Genomic DNA, 21,850 nt, shown 5'->3' on the forward strand with positions numbered 1-21,850 from the left:
CGTTTGAGAAACGGGTTCACTTCTGACCAATCAAAACTGTTGTATTATTGAGGTGGCAGTTCAGTTTGAAAGGTTGTCAACATGAGCGAGGAGGTAGGTGTTTTATACCGTTCTTGCATTGTGACCTTTTGGACATTTGAATTCTTCGGAATATACTCTAACTGACACTCGTATTGCTTTCGTAATAATTGCGAGTAGTGTTTGGTCAAATTTGAAGAATTGCAGCCTTTTTTTTCACTGCTAAGAGAGATGAAAAGTAAGCTTACTTTCAATCCGCATTGTGTAAACTTTAATCAACTTATATTATAATAATGCTCATAAACCTTGTGGGTTTTTAATGATTTGCCTTACATCCTATTATTCCTTTACTACCTCTGAAGATTTACTTGTAGGCCAGATAAAAACTGTATCCCCTTTTTACATTCTCATCACATGCACGTACTTGACATTACATGTAAGCTTACATACGGTACTGGGCGGAGGAGAGGGTGCGGGCTGTAAATGGCACAGGGGCTTTGTTTCCGTGTTTCAATGTTGTTCATCAATAAAATATTGTACTTGGAAAAATTGACCAGGGGAATCCCTACCAGGTGACAGCTGGAGACTGTAGCACTTTGCAATGTTACTTAAAGACACTAATTAGTTAAATGTATTATTTTATAATGAAAAGCAACATTTGAGAAACTCTCAAAAATCTGACAGAAAGACTTTGGATGGTACTGGGATTTTAAATTATTAAACTTTTGATAAAAGGTTATAGATCCTGGAATTGAAACAGAATTTGAAGTTTCAGAAGAGATATGCTACTGCAATGGACCAAAGGACAGGTTGATAACTAATAATTTATTAATCATTTATGATTAATAAACACCTAATTATGTACACTGAATTTTATGATTATTATAGTTAATTAAAAGAATTTCTATTGGTAAATTATAAATCAAATTTTTAATTTCAAGATTAATTATTATTAGTTGATATTTACATTTTAAAACTACCTTTGATTATGCTGATAGTGATTTCAATTAATTCCATCTACATGTTGTTGTAATTTCCAAATTTTAAGATGCATGACAATAATACATGGTGCAGTGTTTTTATAAATATACAGTATCTGGAAAAAAAATAATAGAATCAAAATCATACTGGTTTCAGTTAATTTTATATATATAATCTGATTAACTATAGATTCAGCGTTTCTCTTTTTATGCCATTTGCAGTAATATGCTACACTGTGTTCTATGCCGGAGGATGTTTCATTTGGGTAAGAAGCTAATTATTTTTCCATTTAATTTTTATACTTGGCACACACGCCTCTCATTGTTCATGTGCACGAAACTTTAAAAGTCTAGCCTGCGAACAGGCTCCCAGTGAGTATATATTGTATATATTTGTAGTTCTTATCTTTTCCATTTTTTATCCATCAAAGGCTGTAGTCTGGCAACCGAAAGCTCGAAAGTTTTAACTTAATATAGCCAGTGAATGTTTTTTTATAAATTTTTAATAGGCTCCCAGTGAGCCTGAATGAAGCGAGGGAGCCTGTAGACATTCTATTGATGCCACCGTTCTGTGATACCAGCTCCTGGTATCATGATATGATTGGCTAAATCACTGATTGTTGACATCTTTGAGATAAATATTTGACAGGTCTCTGTAAAATGCAGTTGACCACCATACACGACTCCTTCAGTTTGTGGCAATTGTGCATTTGCTGTTCTCTTATAATTTCGGTCTCTCGATCTTTTGTTATTTCACTAGCGATTCTGAAGGGTACTTTATGCCCTGTTTTGAGGAGGAATTTTAAGTAGAAGCCGTTTGGCTGTGCTATAGCAAATTTTTTTAGAGGTCAAAGGCATGGCTTCCGGACTTTCTGCTGTTATTTGCATGTGGCTTCGCTGAGTTTGACTCCTCTATCATGTGCTTATAATTTCTTTAGGCTCAGTTCAGTATTGCAAAATATGTTTTAAGCTCTCTAAGTATTGGTTCTGGAGGGACAAAGTTTGAAATATTCTGTGAACATGCTTACTTGCACTCTATTTTATGACACTGGGCCCGGCTGTTTGATTAGGTCAATTAGAACTGTTTACAAGTACAGAAAATGTAGCTTCTTGACAGGTCTGCTTACTTCATTGACTGATTTGTTACAGGCTAATCACCAAGGGCAGATAGGCACATCAAAAACAAAGTCCACAGGCTCCCCTGTACCGCCCCGATCACTTTGCTCATTCCTCTATTTCGCGTTTGCTGAATTTTTTTTTTTTCGTCTTCTCCGGGAGCCTGTTCGCAGGCTATCAAACTCATGTCATTAGTGTGGGGTCAATAAGTTCAAGTTGATTAGAATTTACTCATGATTTTTTTCCCCTTTATTCTTCAGATTGTCTGAAGAATGGTAGGCCTAGCACTCTTGTGGGTGATATTTTCTTTGATCTAACATGTGCAGCTTGTTCTTCTGATGGTTTAGAGTCTTGTACCAGACAAGCCGTAAGCTGGTAAGCTACCTGTACATGTACATAACATGTGCAAAATTAATTAATAAAAGAGTTAGTGGGCTGCTGCAATTCTCCTATTAAAGGTAAAGTCTGCATATGAGCCAAGTGCCCCTTCAGGCTGGTGCTTCTCTATGTTTTCCGTAACATGAAGCGACTACATGTAGGGGTATTTCTACTCCCCCCTGGTTGGAATGCTAGGCCATCCCAGTTTTACCCCCCTGCATTAAATTCACCAGTACCCATTTATATGCCTGGGTGGAGAGGGGCACCTGAGAACACAGCGCAATGTCCGCAGCCATGCTAGGGCTCGAACCTGGACCTCTCAATCTGTAGCGCACTAACCATGAAGCCACTGCACAATACTTCTGTGCACTGTAGGTGTTAATAATTATTAAGTACGATTATTTGTTTTTGGAATACATTATTTTGAATTGATGTTTCTATCTGATTATTTTTTTTTTTCCTCAAAAGGCTACAAGCTGTTTACTTGTCTTTGTACAATTTATATACCACCAGCAGAGGTCGAAAGGGCTACTTTAGATGGAGGGAAGACATTTGCCACTTCATTGACAGAAACTGGCTAGTTTTATTTCCCAAAAGGCAAGTTGGATACTTACTGTTATCTAATTAATAAGTTGTGATGGACATAATCAGCAGACATTTATGAAATTAATACATTTATTAAGTAAGAAAATTTAACAAAATTCTCCTCTTTGCCATAATGGTGTGCACAGACAGGCAGATGTTATTATCCTATATATTATAGGATGTGCAATTTTTACATGCAGATATAGTACATACACGGTGTTCAATAAAAAAATAGAGAGTATGAGGGCTACAGTAGTTTCACAAAGAACATGTAGATGGCTGATACCGATTGGAGTACCAAAGGGACAAGCCTTTACATGTAGCTAGGGAGCATACTTCCCCAGAAAATGTTGAAATTGGGGGGCTCTAAAATGCTACATGTATTTTACGTGTTCTCTTGTAGATATTTCCAAAAAAAAGTTGGAAAAGGTCAAAATGCCAAGAATTTTAAGGGGTTAATGCTCTTTCAATTTTTACCCTGCAGTGTAAAATTTGAAAGCATGCACCACACCCAGACCCTATGTTCACTCTCTAGCTACAGCCTTGACTGTCCTGAGACGAGGACACCCAAGGTTTTACTATCAGTGACATTCTAAAAAGCCTGTGTTTTCCCCAAAAATTAATACTCTTTACAGCTTATACACATAAAAGTAAAGTCATAAAAAGTAGGTGGCTCACAAATGATAACCTAATCATAACCATGGAGATATCTATTGAATAATTATCTAGCAGCTTGGGTCTATAAATATGTTCAGGGTGAAAGACATTTAGCTGGGATTATAGGTGTGTAATACATGCAGAGATATATTGCTAGTCAATGATGTTTGTCATTGTAGGCATATAATGCATGCAGAGATATGTACATGTATAATATTGATTATCATAGCTAGGTTTCTGGACAATGTGTCCAGAGTTATGCTCAGTTATCTACAGTTACGTAGCTTCAAAGTTCTGCAGTGCATTGAGAGAGATACTATTAACATCAAGCATGTATGGGTACACGCAGTGTATGCAGGGAACGTGTCAAATATTAGCCTCGCAATGCATGCAGAGTGAACTGCAGCACTGCAGATCTGTGATGTGTAACTGTAGGGTGATATGATACATGCAGGGACGTAGAAAATGTCTGTCACTATAGGCTGGTATGAAATGCACAGAGAGAGAGAGGGTGAGAGAGAACTGGCATTTTAGGTCTGCAATATGTGCTGAGAGATCTAGTATCAAAGGCCCAAACTACATGCAGAATGATACCTTTTAAATTATCTGGGATCCTAACTCTGCAAATGTGTGCAGAGGGAAAGATTAGATAACATGACGTGACTTAATTGAGGGTCCACAATAGGGTTCTCAGATCCCGCTTTCCCGCCCATTTTTTCCTGTTAATCCCACCATCCTGCCCTTTTTTGCCTGGAAATCCCGCTCCCGCCTACTTTTCCAGGACATTTCTGGGTTAATTATTAATTTTTAAAATTAATAATTAATTTAATTATTGACACAAACTTTTTAAAACAAGATATTGCATACAAGATCACAAAAGAATTCAATGGGTAGCAGATACATAAGCACAAATGATAATAACATTTCTTTCTGTAAATAGTTTACTGTTTTGTTTCCTTTTTCCACGTATCAGTGAAAGAAAAAGATTGTTCATTTCCATATTCAAGAGATGGGCCGTAAACACACTTGACAGTTTCTTTCAAAGCTTTCAGTGTCTTCACTTTACTTGAAATCTGGGCTCAGAACTTTTCTTTCTGAATGAAGGTATTCCTGCTCGCACATCCTTTTCGTATTATGGTCTAATATATGGTGAAGCAATTCGTAATGTCGCATACTTTGTTCGGTAAATCACTATCACCGCCATCCAGTGTGTCCATCCTGGCCAAAACAAGCCAAGCGCTTTGGAAAAGGTCGAATGACTAGAAAAACTAGAAAGGATTGGGAGGTCAAGGTTACAGACGCAAGCGTCGAAAATGTCGGAAATGGACGACACGTTTGAAAGAACCCGACAAGGTACAGAGCGGTTGCTATTCATTACTTGAAACCTGACACAGCTATACAGTTCGTTTCTGCCTGCTTGTGGTTTTTGCCCTGGTCAATAACAATTTATAAGGTCACGTAAGAATTGAAATCCCGTATCCCGCTCTGTTCCCCTTGCAAATCCCACATCCCAACCCCATAAAAACACGAAATCCCGCTCCTGCTCGTAATTGTAGTTGTAATTCCCGTTTCCTGCCCCCGTTTTCAGGTTAAATCCCAAATATCATGGCGAAAAATAGGCAAATCCCGCATCCTGCCAAACCTATTGGGAACCCTCTTAATTCTTTCTCTTCTCTGGGAGAACAGGGCCATCAACTTGTGTGTTCTACGCTGCTCTCACAGCGGTGGTAGCCTCTGTCCAGTTAGCAAAACTCATCTTCTGTCTTTCTGTCTTCATTTTTCCTCCACATCCCCTTTAGCCAACCTCTGCTCCTCTCTCCGTCTGTTGCTCAATGCATTGATATTGTGGTGCCTGCACAGTAGTCTTGCCTCATCTCCCTGTAGTGCCACCTCTGTCTCTTACATGTAATCTGCTCATTGATGGTTTACAGTACCTAAGATATGAAGGATAGAAATTAATTATCTAAGGGTTTTGAACACTAGTCATAACGAATGCAACTGAATGCACTACTTAAGCAGTAACTGACTGAACTATAAAATTAATATAATTTTGTTTGGAATTCGTATTCAAACTTGTCTTTTAGGAGGAAGACAGCAACTTGGTGTAGTACGGTTGCTGGTATTTTGTCGTCAGGATGTCCTCAGGTTTTCAAGTCTGGAACAAAGGAATTTAATAAGGAAACCGGATGGTGGGGATTACAGCAGAACATTGCACCGGCCATAAAATTTAGTGAAGCAGGTTTGGAATATTTGATGCAAAATTCTTCTCAACAATTGTTTTTCAAGAGCTAGATAATTAGCTAATTTTTACCATTTTTACTTGTTGCAAAGACATGATGTGGCCTCAGATTTGAAAGACGGATTGGTAGTCATGCACACCATTAGTAGTCATGCACACCTTTAGTAGTCATGCATGCCAAACATATTGGATAAAATTTAGTTAATTTTTTACCCTGGTGAAAGGGAAAACAGTTGTGCTGCACATTTAAGCCTAAATGTACACTGTAGTTGTGAAATGTACAGTCAAACTGTACCTTAAAGTGCCACTATGATCAAATTCTCCATACCCATTTTTTAAAATTTTCACACACAATAGGTCTTTCCTAGATTTTTTGCCAAATTTGAATCTATTATGAACATTAGAACTCATGTTGTTTGGACCTTTATTTCCGAGAATTTACGGCGGCCATTAATTTTCCTTGTTCCAAGTCACGGTTGCGAATTTGAGAAAATGACGTCATTTTCTCAAAAATACCACAAGGGTTGAAATTATAATAACAATTAGCACAGCAATTTGCATAAAGAATAACAAAAACTTTGGCTCATACATTCGTGCAATTTTTTACATTAATTGTTATCAAAATTTCAACCCGTGCAGTATTTTTGAGAAAATGACATCATTTTCTCAAATTTTCAACCAAGACTTGGAACAAGGAAAATTAATGGCGGCCGTAAATTCTCGGAAATTAAGGTCCAAAAACCATGAGTTTTAATGCTCATAGAAAATTGAAATTTGGCAAGATATTTAGGAAAGACCTAATGTGTATGAAAATGTGAAGAAATGGATATCAAGAATTTCATCATAGTGGCACTTTAAGATTTAACTAGGGCTAGTCATTAAGTTTTGAGTTGCCTGTACCCTTGTTCTCCACACCCATAGCAAACTTGTTACTTTGTGGGTGAATTCTTTCAACAACAGGCAATTTCACCTGTAGCATCAAGAGAAAATCAAGCATGCTCAGCTGTAACAGGTGTTACAGGTTGCGGCCTTTAATGAGAGCCCTGCTGACTACTGTTAGTATTTACAATCATTATCTAATGACAATCCTGTTTTCTAAGCAGATGACTAACATACTCAGTGTACAGACTTAATGCAACCACAATTTTACAAAACTTTGTTTACATTGTAGGAGCTAACCAATAAGTAACTACAGGGTGTGTTGTAAACTATTCTTGGGAGTGCAACTTTTTTTTTTATATTAATTATGATCGTTAATTGTGTACAACAGGAAGTGGCAGTACACGAAAGAGAAAAGGAGGAGCTACTGTTGTAGGATCCAGTTCAAAGACCAGCAGTAATAACTCAAACAAGGAGCAGCCAACAAGTATTGGAGTGCAGTCATCATACGAGGATGAACATGGTACTAAGGTATTGTTGACAACATTGACTTCAAAAAGTTTAAAACACCAAAGGACTGTTTTATTAGTTTCCTTCGGTTATTCTGTTTGTAAACATGCATAATGATAATGCACAAGTACACTGTACAATGTACATGTAAATGTGCTTGTAACTTAATGATAATGATTTTTCATAGGCTTAAATGCACGCAGATGGCTATAATGAACTACATGTAATAACAAAATGTACCCTTGGCATACGTAACATGTCTACTATAATTATTACAAAAATATTTTTTATAGTGATGCAGACAATTAAGCCAAATGAATTTTACCAAATACGGTAACATATAAACTCACCTTTTACAATCTGTGGTACAAAATTATTAATAAAAAACATTTTAGCGATAATTATCAAGTCAAGCAATGAGAGATAGCGTACAGCTTTGAAATCTGTATGTCCAATATTTGAAAAGATGGCAACTTGCTTAGAGATCACTGACAACCTGTTAATTGAATCAGTGGCAATTATCGACCTCTGATTAGTGTCCCTCTCATATCATGAGATCTATATGAAATAAAAACCAGTCCCTGCTTTAACGAATTCTGCTAGCTAGCATGAGTCTACTTGTATGAAGTACTTGTTTGTGGAGCACAGCATGAAATAAAACTCATTAAAGTAACAACTCAGACAGCTGCGAAAGTCTACAAAAAAAAAAAAGAAATTTGAAGTAAACTTCTGTGGTGTTTACTCAAGGAAATGCAACGTATGGTATGTAGATTGAAGAGTTGTAGTTTAGTTAGTTTTGTAAGACTTTAGTTTTTGAGATAAATAATGTGTAGTCTCCTTATTTAGTGGACACTTATGTTAGAATTAATTACAGATTAACGCACTCAGCGAGTGAATTATCGGGACTTACCTGAGTTCACTAACAAAGAATGAGAAATTTCAACACCGCACGAGGCTTTGCCGAGTGCGGTATTGAAAATTTCGAGTTCATTGTTAGTGAACGAGTACAGGTGAATCCCGATAATTCACGAGCAATGAGTGCGTTAACATTTATTCAAATTGAATACATTGCGCAAAGAAACACTGCATTGAAACCACTATATTTGAGTCAGCTGAAGCCATGGTGTAATGACAGTGGTGTGTTGAATTTACACCACGGCTATTACACCACGATAATGACGTCAAGGTGGTTGTCTCGTCGCAACCCAGTATCACGTGGTACAAATCAGCCAATCAGAAAATCGCAATTCGTACAGTGTATGAAAGTTAAATCATAATAATTATTAACCAACTCCGTCACTATTGTATTATTTTGTGACCAATTCTTGCAGTCGTCTTCTCCTGAAGATAAAAGTCAATGTGATGACCTCATGTCTCAGTTGTTGTCTGAGGAAGATATACGCGAACTTGCTGAATCTCATTCAGGTTTGTGCAGACAGTTCAATTTGATGTTCATCTAACGCACATGCATGGAGAAGTTGTGGTGGTCTAATAATTGGTGCATTGGACTCCAGATTGAGCAATCTCAACGTCGTAACCAGGGTTCTCTCTCTTCCTTGAGAAAGTACCCTTGTTGTAAAAGGCTTCATAGACGAAGAACTGTTCAGGCTGGATCTCAGACAAATAACTTGTTTCACTTTTAAAATAATGTCTGTACAGCAAGCGGAAAGCAGCACGACTTGAAGTCTGTACAGTTTCCCCTCCCTAGACAAAACTGAATTGTAATGTTGACAAAATAAAGTTGAAGACCCACCCACTGTGCAGCTTTAGTTGGCATGCGTAGACACGTGACCAGCCGCAACCAGAACACTTTCGCAAGGAAGACAGAGGACCCTGGGTACGAGGCTGGAGGGATCTGGGTTCTAGCCTGTCTGAGGTCATTGAGTTGTGTTCTTGGTCAAGACACTTACTGTATAAAGCCTCTTTCCTCTCGGGAATATGAATATGTACCGTTGAATTGTTTGGGTAACCTGACATGATTCTTGGGTAAAACGTTGAACTGGCGTCCAGTTCAAGGGGGATACTGGGCAATACTCTTGGCCACTTCATGCTACGAAAAACGCAGTTAAACACTCAGATTTATGGGTCAGTTGGGTTAAGGACTTAACGTTCAATATGTACTTACTAAACACATGCAAAGCTTGTATTTAAACTACCAATTTTCTAGCCCGTGAATGCAGCTGTCTGTCATTCCTCAGTTCTAGCCGCTTTGACATGCACCAATACCTAAAGTGACCCAGAGTAATGAGAAACGGTTCTATTTGCAGTTCACAGCTATCCATGTTTGACGTGCTGAAAATGTTTTTTGGACAATTATTGATCTCCATATTTTTATTGCTTCTTTTGCCTTTCAGATATGGCCACTTTCTCTAGTTTGTTCTCGACAAGTTATGATGACATGGACGAAACCTCTTCACTTTTTGCTGCTGAGGACGAAAAATCACGTTTGAGTTCTTTTACATTTAGTAAACTAGTGTATTAATTCATAAAAATAACCTTCGTTGCAAGAGTCTTTCCTAAAATATATTGACAGGGATTCACACAATTAATTAACTGATGCGTAATTCACTTGTCGTTGGCAAGCGTGCGACTGGCCTCGAAGTAAACAACCCAGTAATGTGCTGTTTCACTTGTTGTCCAGTTGTTCAAATTTATCCACATCGGAAACAACGAGTGATGTGCAACCCGCGTGAGGTTTATACAGTAAAACTTATAAACAAATCAAAATTACTAGGGACCTAAAGCAAACCAGGATGGCAACGGCAACGAGAACGTCACCATATGTACAAAAGGTTAAATGAGTAGAACAATGGCTGTGCACGTGCGTTGTAAATCTCTGTAAAATCTTTATTATTATTATTTATTATAATTATTATATTTCTAAGTCGTCCTCTGCAAAACAGCAACGTGAAATGACTAAGTTGTGGGTATTTTGCAGAGCGTGAGCCACAACGGCTATTTTTTCGTATTTTCTTTTGGAAATGATCGCTGGCGTTACACAGTTAGTGAGCGGGGTTTAGACCAATCGACGGACTGAACAGATGTAGGCAATTGTGAAATTTAAAAGTAAAATATATATAGAGCCCTTTTTTACTAAGCGTCGTCCTTCTTTGCTGGCGTCATTGCTTGAGGTCCATACTAGGTATCAGACAACTACAGAACGCCTTTCAAAACACCTTTTCTTTCCTTCTCCTCCCACAGAATCAGAAATGCGCACCGAGAGTGAAGCAAGACCAGAAGATACCGAATCCATATCCTCAAGCGCTGTATCTGATACGTCAAGTAAGAACCCGCGATCTGACACGTTTCCGAGCAAGGCTAAAAGCAAAGCTGTAAAGAACCCTGCAAGTCTTGATCAAACAAGGTCAGTTTGACAGATGACTGATATCATAGTTAAGGTAGTAAAGCTGCACTGTTCTCGGCAATGTTATAATTAAAACAATTGAATCATGCTTTTAGCGGTACATGATCGAGTTATGAAGCACTTGGAAAGTTTGGAGAATACTCAAGAAGCTAGAGTTGATCTCGGCCGCGCCTCGAGAAACTCTTACGCTTCTTTCTTGTTCTCCAAACTTCCCAAGTGTGTCATGCCTTTAGTTACTGTACGCTACAACATGAAGCAGTTTTTAAGTGAATTATAGTTAAGGAAGCTGTCAGGTTAAGATGTTTTATTCGAAAAATTTATGCGCTTATCCAAAAGTCCGTATTTCTCAAGGCCTTAAGTGAGTATAGGTAGACTTTAAAGACATGACATTTTTTTGAAATAGCTGATAACTGATATGTGATGTGGCGCTATGCTCAGATCTAGAATGGGAGAGGTACGCGCAGTCATTTACAGCACTTTTCGAGTTAACTAGTAGCTCTCAGATCACATTGTTTCTTTTTTGTCTTCAGCTTGTTTCCCGTGTCCGAAGACAAAGAAAAGGACATTTTGCTCAGGATCAATTCTTGTCCCAAAGCAGTGTGTCATGATCCAGTGGCGAGGAGATTCAGGAGAAAGCTGATATTAAGACAGGTACACACATGTTGTTGTCCAGTCCGCAGGAAGAAGGGACGAGTAGAGTACAAGCAGTCTCTATTTCGCTTAGTTCGTCGTGGCGCGAAAAATAAGGACGAGAGAAGAATGGCCGCGACGAAATCTGGGGGTGAGTAGCGCGCCCTCCTTTCGCGCGCGCTTCGCTCCCAGATTTCATCGCAGCAATTTTTCTTTTGTTCTTTTGTCCATGTTTGTTGTCCAGTTCATAGAAAGAATGGAGGAGTAGAGTAGGAGCAGGTCGTCGTGATGCGAAAAAAGGACGAGAGTAAAATGGCTGCGCGAAATCTTGGCCAGAGAAGCGCGCAAAAGGAGGGTCTTCCTGGGTCCTTCTTTTCGCTCGCGTGTCGTCCCTAGATTTTGCCAGGCCATTTTTCTCTCATTTTCCACCTGTCTTGACCATTCGGTGGTCATGTACCCATGGATATCACTATAATTGCTTTGAACAACCACTTCAAATACTACGGTATTTGCAAAAAGAGCTCACAACTCAATTTTACTTAATATTTATTAGGTTAAACGATCCAAGGGTTTGAAATTATTCGACCTAGACAAGACCGTCTCCGAGGCCGTGAGCGCAACGTTGAGATATCAGCTGACTTGTGATGGCGCTGTTCGTATTGAGGTAAGAATGTTCAGCATTTTAAGCAGTGTAAACAGTTTTTAAACGGTTCCCAATTGTCTTGATCTGTCTGTCATGGTGTATCTTAATCCACCATCTTGTTAGATGGACATGTCTCGTCAATTGAAATTTCCATCCAACATTTTGCGCGACGCACAATGTGTTGGATAAAAATAAATTGATCATTTAGTCGTGACTGTAGTTCATCTGTGTACTACATGTACAGGCAGTCAGGCTCTCGTACATGTATTTAAAACTTTCTTTGGGAGCTACTAGGCTTTGCTAGCTAAACTGACCTTGTTTGATCAAGACTTGCAGAGTTCTTTACCACTCTGCTTTTAGCCTTGGTCTGAAACATTAATCAAATTATTTTGTAGAGGCAGAGGAGATTCCTTTCAAATCGAACTGCACCTCAAGCGAGTAGTTTATGAAAGTGACAGAATGGCTAAAGGGTGTTGATAAACCGAATGGGAATAGGGATGGATTAAATTAAGTTACTGAGTAGCCTGAGTCAGATTACAGAAGATGAATCTGACAAATTTAGGCAAGTATCTTATACCATCAATATCGTCTCTTGTTTATATGTACGTAGATCAGGGATTAAATGAACTCAGCTTTTTTTAGCTGGTGTTATATGTGTGATGCACTTTACTGTTTTTGAAGAACGTGGTGAGTTGTGTTTAATATTTGCTCTTTGTACGATTCATGTAGGATAACAACAGACTGCCATCAGCTACTGAAGAGGTCTCTCAAGGAATGCTCCAGAAACAGGTTGCTATAACAACGATAACGTTTTGTTATGTTTAAGAAGTATAAGACATTTTTCATGTTTCTTTAGAGTTATAGCTACACGAGGTAAAGTCTTGGAGAACGAGAAATACGTCGCAAACCCGAGCCGAAGGCGAGTGTTTCCGAGCTCTCCCGAACTTTGTTTGTTACGTTGCGGCCTTTTATGTGGACTCACACGACGAGCATTTAAGTTGTATGGAAATTTGTTGGAATTCTACCGCCAAAGCCACTTGTTTTGCCGATAGTTTATTCCTTGTCACCAGAGAAACCAAACCCATTCTCAGTTCTTTTGTGTTTCCTCTTTGTGTGCGTGAGAACGCGTGGGAATTAAAATTACTCGCATTCTGTTGTTCATCGAGCCGAAAGTAAGAGATCTTCTACCTTTTGAGACCAACTGTTAATTGACCCTTTTCATATATGGCTCCAATTTAAATTTCTTTTGTATGCATTTAAATTAGCCTCATTAAACTCGTTTGGGAGTAAAAATTCTTTCGAATTATCAACTCAAAAACGAGGTTAGTCAGGCTAATTTTAATACTTACAAAAGAATTTATAGTTGGCAGCCATTTGTGAAAAGGGTCTATACATTGATGTTTATCTGTTTGTTTCTTCTTTTTCGCAGAGAATTTCCAGTGGTCCTAGTATTGCAGCCCGTGGCACAGCGGAGAATGTCCTTGACAGATTTTTGGTGAGAGAGATCTTAGACTTAATTTGTGTAGAAAATGAAAGGTACACCGAGTTAGCTGACTTAATGTAGTTCTCCCAACAATCTCGACTTGGAAATTGGGACTGTTATTTTATTTGTGAAGCAAGGTTTGGAGCTAAACGAGAGGGCCAGAAACAAACTCAATCGAACTTTGTAAACAATAGGATATGAATAGGAAACATTAAGGTGAATTTTAAGTTTGATATGACAACTTTGAATTGTCGAGAAATGGTTTACTGTCTTCTTTTCAGCAACAATGAGGTATGTGCCTTTCATTTGCAGGCTTCTCCTCGAATGCTTCCCAGCTTTCGCCCCAGGACCTGCTCGTTCATAACTCGACTAATTGGCGGTGACTCTCAGACACTCTACAGACCCATCACCAGTCCCTACACGTCCCGAATTCTAAAACCTTTCATCAGACGAGATTACGAGAGCAGGCCATTGAAGTTACAACTGTTACAGCAGATTATCGCTCGTGGTCACAGGTGAATCATATTCTTTGCTGGTTTTCCATACGGTTTTGTTTGGTTGGAGAATTCGTAGGGTTTGTGATCAACTGGAACTCAATGTACCCTTTACAGTGCGACCACTCGAACCGGGCCACTTGGAAAAGAATCAACCAATCAGACCGTTACTTGAGAACAAAGGATAGCGATCTTTTTCCGAAATAAACCAATAACATTGTAGAATACGAACAATAGTTCTTAACGAAATTGAAAACCCAGCAAAGTGCGAAGTGTTGTGAACCTCTCAGAAAACTTTGCCATTTGTTGATTGGTTAGTTTCGATCCTAAGTTTTGTACGCTTTTCAATAGTTTCGGTTTAGTTGTCGCAAAATTAATTTTGAAGCTAAGTTTTTCGAGCGAGACTTGTAAGTATGATAATTCGCTGATGGTGCTGAATCTCTAAGAGTGTATATAAGGCAGAGGAGTCAATAGTATTTATGTTTTCATGTCAAACAGTCCCTTGATACTTGCCGTCACGATAAGCTACCAATCCATTATTCCCAGTTTACGTTTTGATTGGTTAGTTTTCCTCTAGGTAGCCCGGTTCGGGTAGTCACACTGCAACAGAGTCTACACTGCTGGAACAGCAGCGAGGCAGTTGATGGTAGCACTTGTTTCAATCTAGATGACATCGGTTGAGATTTCAACTCCGTGTCTTATCGTTTAGGGACGATCCTGAGTGGAAGCCGCCTCCAGTTTCTTCAATTGATTACTGCTATGTTCAGCCTCATCATATTCCATCCGTGAACGCCATGTGTCGGGAATTTTTCTGGCCAGGAATTGACTGTAAGTTCTAAAGAGTTTAGAGGCGAGGAATGAGCTGTAATTGTTTTAATTGTTGTTTTTTTTTTTGATTTTGTTAATGCAGTTCTGTGGTGATGGACTTCATTGCAGTTAGCGAATCTCGGAAAACTCTGCTGAAATCTCCAGGTCCCTCATCAAAAGTCCTTGTGGTGATCACTGTCGTGTTCCCTTTTTAGTAAAGGATTTTTTGCGTCGGCTAATGAGCCAACTTTCGAAGTGTTTGTGCCATAAAGTTGTAATTTGTTTCTTTTTTTACTCCCCAGTATCTGAGTGCCTTCAGTATCCAGACTTTAGCTGTGTAGTTCTCTATAAGTAAGTACCTTGTGTATTTTAGCCAGTATATCATTGATCCTTGACTTCCTCAAAAAGCGTGCACGGTTTAATATATTCTTCAAAACTTTCCCGTGTTCTGTTTCTCTTTTCGTTTTTTTCTGTGAGTTCTTCTTTTACTTCTAAATAAGCACCTGTATCCAAGATATATCACCTATATGAGTTTCTAAAACGGTAATTTTAAGGCGCTTTCTCTGGCGCTTTCATTTGAATCGTCACGCGATGAAAGAGAGAAGAAATTGCGTGACGGACCTTAAAGAAGGTTTGCTCAGGTCAGTTGTAAGGCCTCGCGTTTTCCATTCCAGAAATGCGCCAAAAGCAGGAAAACATTTAGACAGGCGTGATATTTAACATATGAGAAATTAACGATACTTTCTTTGCCCTGAATTTTATTTCGATTTTCTTCACCTCGGCCGAAACTTAGCTCGGTCTTTGGGAGATTAATCGCTTTTTTCCTCCAACTTGTTCGGAATTAAGCCTTGAAGTGGATACTGTGAACGGGTATCGAGTAACGGGTAATCCCGAGTGGGCAAGGCCTGTTAAAGCCAGCCAAACTACATAATTGAGGTCGATTCATTGTCGCTTTCTACCTCAAAAATAAATTGTTAAACAACGAAGAGAGGTTCTTTAGCTATTGCCTAATCGATACTTCCCTTTTCTTTTAGAAAATTTGTCATCGGTTTTGCCTTTATGGTCCCGGATGTTAACTATAATGAGGCTTATATCTCATTCGTGCTAGTCCACCCCGAGTGGCGCCGCGGAGGAATTGGAACCTACATGATTTACCACTTGATTCAAACTTGCATGGGAAAGGACGTAACACTTCATGTATCTGTCACGAATCCAGCCATGCTTATGTATCAGAAGTTTGGATTTAAACCTGAAGAATTCATACTGGAGTTTTATAATAGATATCTTCCACAAGATAGTCCCCAGTGCAAGCATGCGTTTTTTCTAAGGTTGAGAAGATAACGCATTATTGAAAAGGCGTGAAGATTTAAAATAATGATAATGTTCAGAGGATGCTGGAATATTTTCCCCAAGGTGTACTGCTGGATGTTGGAATATTTTACCCTGGGGTACTGCTGGATGCCGGAATATTTTGACCCAGGGATACTACTGGATGCTGGAATATTTCACCCCAGGGGTACTAATAATCCCCCGCATAGACCTTATTCCCAAGATAATCCCTCTCATGTTATCTTTAGATCACTGCCGGTTTTGAAAATCCCACGAGGGTCTAGAAATAGCCAATCCTGTGACGGGGATTTTGGCCACGTGGACACCGTAAAGCGCCTTTACACGCATTTTAATCCTGCACTAAAACATCCACGGACCCCAGTTGACCGTGTCTTAAGAACAAAAGCAATTTGCTCCAAACGCATGCGCAGATTAGTTAGCGTCAAAAGCCGACTATATGTCAGGTGAAAGATACATTTCATACGGGACTACCCACGAACGTTGAGTTCTTTTCCTTGTGGTAGAACATAACATGTAAGACGCATGTGTTCTAGCATTGCTAGTGTAATAAACTCCGTTCTCTATTTCAGATGCACGCTGCTTTTATTTTTTGTTTACGAGTGATACCACGCTCTCGTTTTGGCCGGGGATAGCAGCTATATTTCAGGTAACGTCGGTTCTCCTTTTTTTTGTTGCAAAGAACGCTACTTGGGCTTCGTATTTTCTGGATTCTTCCATTCTTCGATTCAAGAAATGTCTGTTGTGTGTTTACCAGGGTTCAAATAAAGAATGGGAACATGTTGTCCTTAGCAGCTTGTTTGTATCCGCTTCTATCAAAGAGAGCCAAAAGTTCATATTCAGCCGAAACTTTCCCGCGTTAGTTACTTGTAAAACTAATAAATTTGTGACAAAAGAAACTTCGTTATTATTGCGGCAGACCCCGTGGCACTTAATGAAACCGCCAATTAAGGGTGCATTCCTTTGGGGTGATCCGGATCAGTGATTCAAGATCACTCGGATCATGGTGCATCAAAGGAACCGACGAATCCACTCTGGTCACGGATTCATCGGTTCCTTTGATGCACCATGATTCGAGTGATCTTGGGCCACTGATCCTGATCCAGATCATCCTAAAGGAACGTACCCTAATTTTATCAGTCGATGAGGTGACTCGCTCACCGATGTGGGATATAATTTCGGTCAAGTAAAGATCTTTTCCTTCAATACTTCTTGTTGAAACGCTCCTCAGTCGTATTACTCGGTAGCATTGTGTATTAGTTTGACGTGGTTTTATTGTTAACACCAAAGCTGGCAACAAAATAAGAACGCACTATTCTGTGACTCGACGTGACTATTTGATAATTACATTAGTCCTTGTTTATCTGTGAAATGAAAATTTGCGTTTTAAATAAAACAAAATCGTTCTTTTTCGACTTTTCAGCAGATATTTAACTTTTATATTCCATTTATCTCCAGCAGTTAGTAAAAAATTAGACATCTTTCTATATTTTCGTGGAAACAAAGGTATCTTGTTGCATACATTGGCGAGGAAAACAAAAGTATCAAATTACAAACGCTGGCGTGAAAAGTAAAATTGTCACATTTGCCACAAAATGAACGAAACTCAACATAAAATACCATAGACATTCGGGCCGGGGGGGGGGCGGAGGGGTTGCAGCCCCCCCCCCCCAGTTACAGAAATTTTTGAAATTTTTTGGGCATAACGCTGATGATTCGGGCAAAAGTACTTGGGAGAAAGCATCGTAAAAAGTAGTCAAAGCCAGGCTTGTAGGCTACTTTGTCTGACGTTTGCCTTGTCAAGACGGAGTTAAGGTCAAATGATCAAATGATCCTGGAAATCTGTTTTGAAAAAGCCATATATCGTTTAAATATGTATCGTGGAAATCCACGAGATGGATATTACTTCCATCAACAAAACAATGACAGAATCAAACCAAACTAAGACCTAGACTTTTGTTTTTGTGGTTGCTCTGAAAAGAGCCATTTTGAATGGCTCCACGAAGAGCCGTTTTAAATTGTCTTCTCGTACGAGGAAGAATTTACTGTTTCTTTTCTGCGTTTCTGATTTTACCAGGCTGTCGATCGAGTTCATATAGAGTATGCGAGGTTAATAACTACAGTGGAATCCCGATTTCTCGAACCCTCATTTTTTCGAACCTCCCGATAACTCGAACCAAAAGTCGTTCCCTCTCCTCAGTCGAACACTGTAATTTTACTCCCGATTTCTCGAAATATCCGATTTTTCGAACCGATTTTCGTTTCCCTTGGAGGTTCGAAAAATCGGGTTTCCGCCGTAATTTTGGAATGATAATAGTTTCATTAAACTCGAGAATTGTGAACGTTTTTGTTTTTACTGCGATTTGAGTGCGTTTGTTCAACACATGCTTTCGGGCACTGTGTAGTGTTTTTCGGGCAATAAGGTCGCCCCCCCCCCCCCCCCTTCCAAGTCCAAAGGAGCCTGTACGCCTATGTAAAATATCACGATAAATTTAAAAGCGTCTTGACAAACGGTAATTGTAAGTTATCTTTGGGCCTTGAAAGAAAACACAAACATGAATCATACACACTGCTAAGATTATGTCTTATCAAGTTTTTGTCCGCTCGTATTCCGTGCATATTAGTTGACTACCAAGGGAGAGAACGGCATGGGTGAGGACCTATGTGACTACTGTATCAGAGCCGTGAATTACACTCTGCACTATCTGAGATTGTCTCACTAGTTTTTTGTTTTTGTTTTTTTTTGGCCATTAACCGTTCTCAGTTTTGTTTGTTGCCCCTTTCCTTTCTTATTTTCTCGGTCCTTCTGCTCGGGCTACCTTTTGCGTTGCACGTTCTTTATGGGTGCCGTGAAAAGTTGGATGTTTGGATGTTTTTCCACCAAAACTTATAACGTTTTTCGATTTGCGACGTCGGAATGTCGTCGATATCTAAACCTGACCATTTTACGGAAAGGCCTAGCCTAGTACTACTATCTGGTTATCAAGAATATCTGATGACATTTAAATTGATGATGTCACAAGTGGTACAAAGAGCGCGACCATTAATTACACATTAACAACTTCGGCCGCTTACATAAGTACGCAATAAAGTTGACAACCATTTGGCAGTAAATGGGACTAAGGTTGTTGAGTGCTCCCTGGTAAATCTAAGGGTGGCAGCAACACACCCTGTAAATAGGTACATGATAATAGGGGTGATAGCAACACACCCCGCAAGTGATGCATGAGCCAACAAGTATGGCGCGTGCCACACCTGGAAATAAGGGATGAGCCAACGAATGTGGCGCATGCCACACCCGGATAGATATAAGCATAGCGTGACTAAAGGAATGATACACATGTGTGATATCCATGCAACGCTTTAAGTTGTTAACTCTATTTTAGAAGTAAAATTACCATATACGCGTAATTGGAGCGCAAAGGGTTAACCTCTTCGCTTTCGCGGCCTCGAATAGAGTGACAGGGTGGACCTTTTATACTATCATTTGCATAATCCCTAGAGTATTAATTACCAAGGCAAATGGCCTTCACAGTACATACATTCATGACTCAATGTGTGAAATTCTATTAACTTTCTTTCGCCTGTGTTGTTCACAGTTATGAAGTGTGCGATCAGATGATAGAAAAGATACGAGAGTTTTACTCAGTATTGTTGGTTTTCACTCTCATGCCATCAAAAAAAAAAATAATCACAACCCTCCGTGTTTCAGTTTTCATTCGCAATCTAAGTCACAGTTTCACAGTTTAGGTGTATTTTTGTTTCTTTAACATGCATGAATCAATGTATATAGTTAACAAAAAACCTTCCTTTCGTTTGTGTTGACGGCTAAAGAAATTTGCGGTGAGATGCCGATTGAAACGAAGTGAGAATAACACTCGGTATTAAAGGCGTCTTTCGTTCAGGCAAACCGTTCCGGTTAAAGCGGAGCCGCATACCCATATCGGAAAGAAAAGGAAACCCAGGAATTGGTTTTCTCTTGGTTATCATGGCTAGCGGTATTGCTCGAGGGCGCGTACGCAGATGGCGACGACGACGACGGAGTCGCGCAAGATGGCGGCCATACTCCAGCTAAAAGGTTGACAGAAAAATACAGCCTTGAGTTATAGCCTCCTTCTTTGATATTGGACATACATATTATGGTCAATTGACACCTGTCAAAACAAGATATTCGCTACAGAAAGGAGACCGAGACAACAACATCAGACGACCTTAAAAAAAAAAGTATGAAACTGCTGTTTCAGGGAAGACCCAAGTGCAAGGCATGATTGAACACCTAGAAGAGTATCTCGTGGACGTACACACTACCGTCATGGGAATGATAGTCAAAGCTCAGCAAAGCCTTCGTTGTTGGACGAAATTGCTCTCAAACCTAACCCACTAACGCAGCTGCAGTACCTTGAACTCCTCATTGAACCAGAAAAGAACGAAGCAAACCCGGGATGGCAAAAGCGCGTCCAATATTACGAGGAAGCCAAGCGCCAAGCTGAAATTTTGTCTAAAGTGAAAGATGTCAAGGCAGCTGAGAAAGAGATTAAAGAGAAAGCTCGCAGTGGAGAAAAGTGGTATTCTCGATTCAAATTCTGGTAGGCCTTACAATAATCATCAAACGAATAGACGAGTGACCCTCAGGCTGTTACCACGAACTTGCAATTGCAATTGCTTTCCTAATTGAACTATTAGCATATTTCTAGACTGTAGTCTTTAAATAGTTAAAAAATGAATTATTTACGAAATTTAGGACAATTTTAAATTGCCTTGAACTTTGATATTTAGCCTATGTTTTAGCATCTAGCGTAGCATACCTTTATATACTAGGGATAATGCAAACATTTAATTTCGAGTGCTACTTATAATATAAACCCTTTTTAGTTTTTTGAGTGGCAGCCTCAAAAAGAATTTTAAAGGCCTCAATGTGGCACGATTTTGCGCAGGTCATTTTGCATTATTCGAAGTTATCTTCAAATTTAGTTAAAGCTCAAAATAATGGCATAGATAATAATAATAATAATAATAATAATAATAATAATAATAATAATAATAATAACATTACATATCTACTACCAAAATTACATATCTACTACCAAAAACAGAAGAAACAAAAAACCCAAAGAACTATAGACCGATTACTTGTCTTCCTACGATGTATAAGATTCTGACATCCATCATAGCAGAACGAACATACACTTTCTTGAATGAACACCAGCTCCTACCATCAGAGCAGAAAGGCTGTAAGAGAGGGAGCTACGGATGCAAAGACCAACTCCTGATAAACAAGATGATTCTGGAGGACTGTAAGACCAAGAAAAAGAACCTATCCACAGCCTGGATAGACTATAAGAAAGCATTTGATAGTGTACCTCACACGTGGATAATAAAGTGCATGGAAATCTATAAGATCTGCCCTGTGACTGTCAACTTTATCGCAGAAAGCATGAAATGTTGGAAGACAACGTTACACCTCAACCACGCTGAAAGGTCAATAACATCAAGGCCTATCAATATCAAAAGTGGAATCTTTCAAGGAGACTCTCTCTCTCCACTCCTGTTTTGTCTTGCCCTTGCTCCACTGAGCTCATTACTAAAGGCAACCACTTATGGGTATGAAGCCCAGGGTAGAACAATCAGCCACCTCTTTTATATGGACGACCTAAAAACATATGCAAAAAGTGACAGCCAGCAAACCGGCCTACTCAATATTGTAAAGACATTCAGCAATG

At 39.1% G+C, this 21,850-nt stretch overlaps 1 protein-coding gene across 3 annotated transcripts; it reads left to right on the forward strand.

Moving 5' to 3' along the window:
- Nucleotides 1-56: 56 nt before the first annotated feature.
- On the forward strand, nt 57-17,788 carry LOC145468452 (cysteine-rich protein 2-binding protein-like). Of its 3 annotated transcripts, none has more exons than XM_081452181.1 (18): nt 82-93; nt 754-827; nt 1,221-1,264; nt 2,375-2,489; nt 2,961-3,089; nt 5,819-5,973; nt 7,244-7,383; nt 8,694-8,787; nt 9,717-9,806; nt 10,564-10,726; nt 11,257-11,377; nt 11,910-12,020; nt 12,729-12,788; nt 13,429-13,494; nt 13,795-13,997; nt 14,686-14,804; nt 15,086-15,134; nt 15,818-17,788. In XM_081452181.1, exons 1-18 carry the CDS (start codon nt 82-84, stop codon nt 16,122-16,124), a joined length of 2,052 nt encoding a protein of 683 aa, XP_081308307.1. In that variant the 3' UTR covers nt 16,125-17,788. The 3 variants fall into 3 exon arrangements, with proteins under 3 accessions (XP_081308309.1, XP_081308307.1, XP_081308308.1); XM_081452182.1 differs by lacking the exon at nt 82-93 and adding an exon at nt 240-256; XM_081452183.1 differs by having other exon boundaries at nt 57-827; nt 3,006-3,089.
- The last annotated feature ends 4,062 nt before the right edge of the window (nt 17,789-21,850 follow it).

Source organism: Orbicella franksi, chromosome 14, assembly GCF_964199315.1.
Source record: "Orbicella franksi chromosome 14, jaOrbFran1.1, whole genome shotgun sequence".
Classification (NCBI taxonomy): domain Eukaryota; kingdom Metazoa; phylum Cnidaria; class Anthozoa; order Scleractinia; family Merulinidae; genus Orbicella; species Orbicella franksi.